Source organism: Amborella trichopoda, chromosome 9 (assembly GCF_054954075.1).
Source record: "Amborella trichopoda isolate Santa Cruz 75 chromosome 9, AtrichopodaSantaCruz75HAP2 v2.0, whole genome shotgun sequence".
Classification (NCBI taxonomy): domain Eukaryota; kingdom Viridiplantae; phylum Streptophyta; class Magnoliopsida; order Amborellales; family Amborellaceae; genus Amborella; species Amborella trichopoda.
The window spans coordinates 3,374,537-3,383,733 of NC_142344.1; the positions used below are offsets into that span (position 1 = coordinate 3,374,537).

Genomic DNA, 9,197 nt, shown 5'->3' on the forward strand with positions numbered 1-9,197 from the left:
AAAAACCCTTTGATTGATCATCTCGACATCGAGATGTATGACCATGAAAAATAAAAAGATTTTAAGTCTCAGAAATAGTGTATTTTACAACATATTATCTACACCATCCATTTTCAAGATTTTCATATGTTTATAAATCTACTTGATTTTAACTATTTTTAAAATTTAAAATTTTATAATTAGATATAAAAATAGATGTTGAGATAATCCTAATAATATTTTACATCAAAATTATATACCATGATAAAGAGATCATGCCATTATTGTCCTTTAGTTTTCAAATTGGATGGCTATGAGAATGTCATTGATTAAACTCGTATAATTTAACATCTAATGATTAGGAATAATTGTGACCACCTTGTAAGAAAGATAAATAGCCTCACAATTTACAATCCCAATGCAATAAAATTTTTTTTTTTAAAATTATATATATATATATATATATATATATATACTTAAGAAAAGGGATATTTAATCTCCCTGCTTTTAATTCTATACTCATCTCAAGTTCTAAACCCTAAGCTTAAGAGCTCACTGAACACGTCCCTTATACAAGGCTATAAGAGTAATTAAAACCCAATGTCAAGGGCATTATAGTCATATTTCCTATTTATATCTTGCCGCCTGCTCTATCTACCCCCATCCAACCTATCGCCTGCAACAAGAATGGCGGCATCGTTAAGCAGAACTCTCGCACTTGGACCAACAAAAAACCCTAAATTTAGAGTCTTTAACTCCACCCCAAACCCAGATTTTTCTCCTAATCTCAATCTCTCTAATCCCCCCAAAAACCCATTGATCCAAACTATCAGGATTACGGCAAAAACAGCGGTTTTAACTGCGGCTCTTTTGGCCGGAAATTTAGCAATTCCGGCCAAATATAGGGCTGAAGACCTTTACCCGGCGACTTCTCAGCCGGAAGTTGCAGACAAAGAGTCATCTCCATTAACCCACTTCCTAGAAAACAACCCAAGTGCTGTTGATGCCCTAAAATCCCTCCTCTTCAAAAACCTAGAAGCGGGTAACGACACGGAAGCCATGAAAATCCTCAGGCGTCTGGTTGAGTCTCAGCCCTCTGAGCTTCAATGGAAGTTCCTCATGGCGAGGCTCCTCAGCGAGATGGGGGAACCCAATGAAGCTCGATCCGTTTTCGAAGAGATTCTCTCTGTAAATCCCCTTTCTTTTGAAGCCCTATTTGAGAATGCTTTGTTAATGGATAGGAGTGGAGAAGGTCCCGCTGTTTTAGCAAGACTGGAAGAGGCTTTACAGGTCGCAAGCTCCGAGAAAGAGGCCCGAGATGTTAAGCTTATAATGGCACAGATTATGTATCTGCAAAAGAATATTGATGGGGCTTTGGAGAATTATGAGCAACTTGCAAAAGAGGATCCAAAAGATTACCGGCCTTACTTTTGTAAGGGCGTTATATACAGTCTTTTGGATAAGAATAAGGAAGCAAGAGAGGAGTTTGCAAAGTACCATGAGCTTGCACCAAAGAAGTTTGAAGTTGAGGGCTTTTTGCAGACACCATTGTCGAGGATTAAGCTTTTTGGCTCCGATTCTGATAATTGAAGGGGCCGTTTTCTTGGTCAAATTAATTTAGGTGTTGAGTTTTATGCTGTGTTTTTGGTATGGTAATTCTGATAAATGGATAAATCTGTTGCCTTCGACCGAAGGGTAATAAAGTTTGATGTTAATTGGTTACATTGAATTTCAACACATATTTTTAACTATTGTTGGAGAAAAGTGGGGTGCATGGTTTCGCGAGCTCTATGAGTTATAAAAAAGTGTGCGGCCTAGGCTATAAACAATTAAATTAGAGCCTACCTTCAAATAGTATCGAGAAATGTGATTTTAATACCGGAAATCTTTGTGATAGCCTTAAAAGATATTTTCATATCTATTTATAATTTTTAAAGCTTAAAAAATAGTGTAGATTGACATATGTATGAAAACCTGAAAATCTTGAAAAGTGATGGTCCAAAAAATGCATTACAAAAATATATTATTTTCAAAACTTGAAATCCATTTTTTTCTCGTGTTCGTGTACTTGATTCGTGTACTTGATGTCAAGATGATCAATTTGAGCATAAAACAACTTCTTCTAGTGAAATTTTTTAGGTATTTGATTGTTTAGAGCCTCGGCTCTATATAAAATTTTCCCTATGAAAAAAAGCTCGCTTTACGTCAAATTTATTCTTTTGGCAAATTGTTTTGTGAGAAATTACCAAACATGTGCATTTTGTCAGCTCCTTAATTTTCAAGCTATAATAAGTTATGAAGCTTTTGACTTTATTACTGGTTTTACTTGGGAAACAGGTGCTAATGTTGAGTAGAAGCTGCTATGGAGAAGAAACTAGTCGTTTTAGTGTGCTGTTTTTTATTTTTATTTTTTTAGTTCTTAGTGTGTTGTTATTAATACAGTTAACTTAAATTTTGTTTTTTTATTTCAGTTGGTCTGCCCAAGTCCTTTCGAGTTAAAACCTTCGAATCTGAGATATAATTATCCTGGTTTGCTTCTTTTTTTTTTTCAATAATTGGTTCTGGTTCTGCATGCTCTTTTCTGTTTTGTTTCCTAAATTAGTTTGATGGTTCTTTACGCTTTTAGATTATCTATAGTTCTCTCTTTTTAGCTCTTGAACTTCCACAGGCCCCTTAAAGTTGATCTCAAGTACGATAAACCGTTTATTGATGGTATCTCATGGGAAGCACTTTAAAAAACAAGGGAATTTTATCAAAAATCTCTATGATGTACTATTTAACATCTTGCCCATTTGTTTTAATTTAATTTTAAAATTCTATAAAGAGAACATGATAATGAGATGGAATAGTTAAAAATGGATAATATGTTAAAATCAATGTCAAGGACTCGGCTGTTTTCACTTGGAATCGGCCTAGTAACTCATGTCCAAGGTGAGTTTTTGGGCAGCTCCCCCATTAAAAAATATTAAAAAGTTTGCTTTTGTTAAAAATCTTCGTATATGATTTATAAAATCATATTATTTTACATGATCTATATGGCTTTTGTGAGGACATGGGAACTTTTATTATTGCATGTTCCAACTATTCCTTTTTTTCCCTTTTTATTTTTTTTGAAATATTTCAACGTATAAACTTAATTTTTAATAATCCATCTTTTATTGATTTTTTTGAATTTTATTAAACTTATGACTTTTTCTATGACTTATTTCAATTTTTTTGTTTTTAACAAATTTTTATCTTTTGTTTTGGTCTTGTAGCTCGGTCCACTCGAACTCGAGTGAGTTACTCAGCATTAATAAACCACTAGGGGACTTTGCGGTGAGTCGGACCGATCGGAACTACATTAAGATTTGAACTATTTAACGAGTGTAAACTGATCTACCAAGTCAGTTATTGTGTTTGCGAAGTCTGAAGAGGTCAGGATCACTACAATACTGATTTTAGAGATCATACGTACTGCATATCATGTGCATCTCCATTTTCATTATCAGATGGCTTATGCGACAACTGCTTATTGTTTGGTTAAAGGCACCAATCGATGCCATTCACTGTGGAGTGGTTTGGTTTTAGTGTCATTTGTTGAGAAGATTTCCATTTTTCAATAGTAAAATGAATAAAAATAACATATAAGAAAATAGATAAATGAATGACAAAATAAATTATCTTTTTTCCCCCTTTAATTTTTTATATTTTTATATTCTTAGGGGAAATATTTTCTCCTATTTTCATTTAATATTTCCCTCAATAAAGGGCAGTTTATTAAATTACCCATGAGGATGAACCATTTCACATTTCTCCCATATCTTTTGATTTAATTTCAAAACCCTCATAAACAAACATAATCTCAAGTTGGAATAGTTGCAAATGTTCATTTAATTTCAAAACATCCATTAAAAAAAAAATACAAAGCCTGGAGTTGAAATAGTTGCAAATTGCACAAAATGTTCAATATTTCATCTCTAATGGGTATTTTGGTAACTTTCCCCCAATAAATTTAGCATTTTCTTCTCTTTATTTTACGAATAAAACCTAAAACGTTTTTACATATGCAGCCGAAGGCAAGCGAATTTCATAAATTTGGCACCAATATCCAAAATGCCAAACACAGATGGTGGGTCGCTCGATACTTTTTTCAATTGAAAAACTGGATCGCTTAGTCAAAATCACACCAACACATGCTTTACCTTACAAAAGGCCATCTTACATATGGATTTGGTATCTTAAACACATACTAATTCTTGATGCAGTTTTGCTCTAGATCAACAATAACTTAAACAAAATTGTACTACAAATAATCGATGCATAGATAAAATTTATATAGCTTAAATTTTAAGGTTAAAATCTTCTCTTTTTAAGATTATTCATAATTGTGGGAGTCAAGAAAATCGAGGTGTCTCTCTTCTCTGCACAATGTTCAAAAACCCTTTTCTCGTACCTTGGGCATGTTTAGTGACAAAACCCCAGCTACCCAATTTCACATGGACATGGACATGTTTAGTGACAAAACCTCAGCTACCCAATTTCACATGAGACTTATGACCTTGTACCAAACATAAACAGCCTTTTTGTATACTTTCCCCACATGATGGCAGGTTTTTTGGACTTGGCCTGCCTACTCAACAAATAACCAGACTCCATACCCCAAATGCGATTTGCAATAGTAGTGCAGGGGTTTCTTTTCTTCAACAGAAGAGTAAATAAATCTTTTACATTTGCAGCATGGGAAACGCTATGCGTCATGAAAAAAGCATAGGCTTCAAAGTCCCCATTTACACAAATATCATCAGCAGATCTACCGCACAAGAATTCTTCATACTTGACAAAAGGAGAGTAATTTGCAATAAAGGCCCAAGTATGTCCATCCAAAGTTCACTGTATGGGGGCATTACAAAAAGGAAAAAGTTTATATAAGGTGTCAACCTTCTACTATACGAGTATGGTGCACTTAAAAAACCCACCAGAGAAGGTTGTTCCTATGCTGGAAAACCCTCAAATCGATCATCTTGACCTCAAGATTCATAGAAAAAGGTAATAGTTCATCTTCTAAGACATTATCTAGACTGTTCATTTTCAAGATTTTCAAGTGTTAATAGATCAGCTTGATGGTCACCATTTCTAGAACTTTAAATTTCATAATTGGGGGCAACAATAGATTTTCATATCATTGCGAGGCTTTGCAGCACCGAAACTGCATTTTAAGCATAGTTCTTTAATAGTATAAGAATGACACCTTATACAAACCTAACCCTTAAAAAAAAGTCATCTCATTTATTCTCCTAGCAAGAAAAGTCCAAAGATAATAACAACAGCAGCAAGGACCAAAACATATTATTAAAAAAAAAAAATATTGGTAATCAATGTCCACTAATAAAAGAACTCACATAATAAGTGTGAGCATAAGCTCCATTTCAAATCTAATTCTAGCACAATAAACAAACCTGGCCCAATACTCCAAGACTAAATCCTGAGTCCTTGGCTCAACCTGCATAAGCATGAAGGATTTGAGTCATTTAAGAAGGGATCAGTGCTTTTTAGCCATTATCCCAAGACAATTAAGAGCAGGCCAAACACAGGAATTAAGAACAACAAAAACAATGACACAGCCCTTACACTTGTACAAAGATAGTGCAAGAAGACCAAGACTCGTATGCTTATGCAGCGATGCCCTTCTTTGGGGGGGTGATTTCCTTTTTCTGAGGGTTATTTCCAGGGAATGCAGCACGAGAAATGTCAACAAGGGCCTTGAAGCTGTAGGGCTCATGCATAGAGAGCTCTGAGAGCACCTTCCTGTTCAGCTGGATGTTCTCCTTCAAGAGACCATGCATAAAATTACCATAGTTCACCTGCAAAAAGCAGCCATTGTGATGCTCTCACCCAAGATATTTAGCAGTTTCATGACTTTGCAAAGCCCCAAATGCTGAAAAAAGTGTACAATGTAAAATGCATGTGTGTAAAAGAGAGAGAGAGAGAGAGAGAGAGAGAGAGAGAAAGAGAGAGAGAGAGAGAGAGAGAGAGAGAGAGAGAGAGAGAGAGAGATGCAATAAAATTAAATGACAACAACTTTATAATCTTTTCTCAAAGGCATTTGATGCTAGGAAAGCGATATCTCACACACACACACATGCACGCATACACACAGAGGCCGTAAAGGTAAATGAGTATAGGCTCACATGAAATTGGGATGTTTTTCGGTTCCCAAATTTCAAAGTCACTAGAATTAGATAAAAGAGATAAAAGAGCATGGCTTGGTTACCATAATCACTTTAAAATAGGCCATGGGAGAGGCACATGGGAGGCATGTAATTTACAATTAGAAACATGAACACATTTGGAGGTTGAGAAAACTGCATTCCCCATGAGTAACCAAATACCTAAAATATGATCCACCCATGTTTAGGAAATTGGAAATGAACCAATCTTAAGTAGATAATGTACAACCAGCAAGTCACAATCTCTTGTTAAAATCAACAGCAAGGGACCAATCTTAAAATGAATGCAGCTTTGGCCAAGGAAGTCACTATCTTTGAACAATAAGCACAAAAGAAATGCAATAAAGTCATCCTCAGATAACATAAACATAGCACAAAAATCCAATTGAGGGGAGAAAAGCTTTCAATAAAAATCAAATAATAACAACTAACGAGTTTAGCCGTAAAGTGACGAAAATTTACAGTCTTCCAAATGCCCAAATTAGAGAAGAACCCATAGCAGTTGACAGTCAAGCAAACTAAAAATCTCTTTGTAAACCCATGGCAGTCGGATCAGGTAACAAATGCGAAAAAACAATGTCTAGATTATATGCAACAATTGAAAATAAAATAAACTTTGCAGGTAAGCGTTAAGCAAAAAATTCAAAAAACACATAGTCTTAGATTACATGCAACAAATGAAATAACATAAACTTAGCAGGCAATCACTAGGCAACAAATACAAAGAAACAGTATCTAGATTACATGCATTATGCAACAAATGAAAACAAAATAAATTTAGCAGCAAGCAAAAACCTTTCTAAAAGCGATAAAGCCCAAATCAAGAATACTTCACAGAGCCAGCTAGATGTTAAATGATATATAAAGAGAATACAAAAGAAAGAAAGTTCTTGTTTAAATCACTAAATAAGCAGAATGCAATATCATTCTAAAACCCGAACTCAACATTGCAATCATTCTAAAACCCTACTTCAACATTGCATCCCTAATTCACAATTCGACTGAGTTACAGGACAAGCAAAATGCAACAGCATTCTGAAAGCCTACATCAACAATCCAGCACTCACAACTAAGTAACGAAACAATCATAAATGAAATAGCAACTTAAAACCCTAAATCCCGATTTCAAGGATTCACAAAGTGACCACACGAATCATTTCATTGAACCCAAAAAATTTCTGCAATCTTCCAAGAAAGAGAAGGCACCCAAAAACGTAAAATGCATCAAAATAAACATAAATTGCAAGAAAATAAATAAAGGAAAACAAATTTATAAAAGAATGGAAAGACATAGAGAGAACATACACCATGTAAGCGAGTTCCTGCATTGATTCTTTCAATCCAGAGAGACCTCATATCCCTCTTCTTGTTTCGTCGGTCTCTGTAAGAATATTGCAGTGCCTTCTCAACACGTTCCCTCGCAATTCGAATGCAATTCTTGGCCCGTCCTCGGAAACCCTTGGCCAACTTGAATATCTTGTCCTTGTTCATCTCTTTTTCTCTCTCTAAAATCTGTCTCTCTCTCTCACTCTAGAATTTATTCTCTTTCTCTCACTCAGGGCCTCACTAACCAAGATGGAGGGGACCAAAACAGTCACCAGTAATTTGGTGCGAGAATGAGAGAACTTAGGTTGAGAGAGAGAGAGAAGCGTTTTACACTATTAGGAGATAGCAGAGGTTTAGGATTCGAGGTGGAGAGAGAGAGAGAGAGAGAAGGGGACTCTACGAGCAAATGGAGTTCGAGGCCTTGGGGTTTTCGGTGAGACAGTTTTGACGCTTTTAACCCCCCTGTCGTAGGGGTGGCAACGGGCCACTACCCAGACGCGGATCTAGACCCAGAAAAGTTTATAGGACCCGGACCTGACCGGATCTGAAGTTATCTGATTTGGACCCGAGTGGACTCAGATCCGGACCTGATCCAAAAATTACAAATATATAAAGTTGCAACTTTAAAATATAGAATTAAAGAAAATGTTTGTGTTAATGTTGAAAACCCTTTCAATGGATATCTCGACATCTACATTTATGAATATGAAATAGAAATAAAAATGAAAATAAAAATATTTTGAGTCCCAGAAATAGTGCATCTTGCAACATATTATCTAGACCGTCCATTTTCAAGATTTTCATATGTGTATAGATCTTCTTGATTTTAACTATATTTGGTGTTTAAAATGTTATAATTAGATATGAAAATAGATTTTCACATAATTCTAAGATTTTCTATTCCAAATCTATATATTATGATAAAATTTAGAGGTGCGCCTTAATTGGATTGTTTAAGGTTGTAACATTAACAATCCACGCACCTCTAAATTTTATCATAACATATAATTTTGGTGTAAATAGTTTTTTGGATTATTTAAAAATCTATTTTCATATCTAATTATAACATTTTAAACACAAAAAACAGTTACAATTAAGTAGATCTATAAACATATGAAAATCTTGAAAATGTATTGTCTAAATAATGTGATACAAGATGCACAATTTCAAGGACTCAAAATCTTTGTCTTTTCTTTTCTTTTTTTCATATTCAAATTGCACTCTCTCTATAAGCTTGGAAAAGAATAATATCCCAAGATTGACGAGATACCGTCCAATCATTCTAAGATGAGATCTAAGCGTTAGAGATCTCAAAAACCAAAATTTTCCTTTTGAAAATAATATTATTAGGTGGTTCCAAATTTGAGATTGAAAAAATGTCCCTAATAAGTCTATTGTTAGGGGGAATACACGCATGGTGTACGGCCATGCATGTACTCCACCGGATGAAACCCAATTTAGGAATAATTTAAGATCCTAAAATTTGAGGATATAACCTTTTCAACATTCATATATTAATCTCCAAAAAAAAAATAAAAAAAATAAAAAAAAATAAAAAAAACGAAAAGAAATTCAAGTTGTACTATCTGTGCACTTGAAAAAAATACTGGCACAAGATTGAACTCAGATACCATCCCAGTTTTTGGGGGTAAGATCTAAGTATAAAAAAAAATTAATATTAAA

The 9,197-nt window shown here is 34.4% G+C and overlaps 2 protein-coding genes across 2 annotated transcripts; one reads left to right on the forward strand and one right to left on the reverse strand.

Moving 5' to 3' along the window:
- Positions 1-459: 459 nt before the first annotated feature.
- Positions 460-1,701, forward strand: LOC18437730 (Protein prenylyltransferase superfamily protein). Its single transcript, XM_006847930.4, has one exon. The coding sequence runs from the start codon at positions 667-669 to the stop codon at positions 1,567-1,569; it is 903 nt and encodes a 300-aa protein (XP_006847993.2). The 5' UTR covers positions 460-666; the 3' UTR covers positions 1,570-1,701.
- A 3,575-nt stretch (positions 1,702-5,276) lies between these two features.
- LOC18437731 (Ribosomal protein L20) lies at positions 5,277-7,945 on the reverse strand. Its single transcript, XM_006847931.4, has 3 exons — positions 7,494-7,945; positions 5,590-5,822; positions 5,277-5,461 (listed from the first exon to the last, which is right to left on the reverse strand). The coding sequence occupies exons 1-2, from the start codon at positions 7,677-7,679 to the stop codon at positions 5,631-5,633; spliced, it is 378 nt and encodes a 125-aa protein (XP_006847994.1). The 5' UTR covers positions 7,680-7,945; the 3' UTR covers positions 5,277-5,461; positions 5,590-5,630.
- Between the last annotated feature and the right edge of the window lie 1,252 nt (positions 7,946-9,197).

What these genes read in the sequence shown, in the direction of transcription:
- LOC18437730 (XM_006847930.4), top strand. Translation starts at nt 667, where the DNA reads ATGGCGGCATCGTTAAGCAGAACTCTCGCACTTGGACCAACAAAAAAC.
- LOC18437731 (XM_006847931.4), bottom strand. Translation starts at nt 7,679, where the DNA reads ATGAACAAGGACAAGATATTCAAGTTGGCCAAGGGTTTCCGAGGACGG. An exon ending in CAGGAACTCGCTTACATGGT is followed by an intron (nt 5,823 to 7,493) that starts GTATGTTCTCTC and finishes TGCTTTTTGCAG; the next exon opens with GTGAACTATGGTAATTTTAT.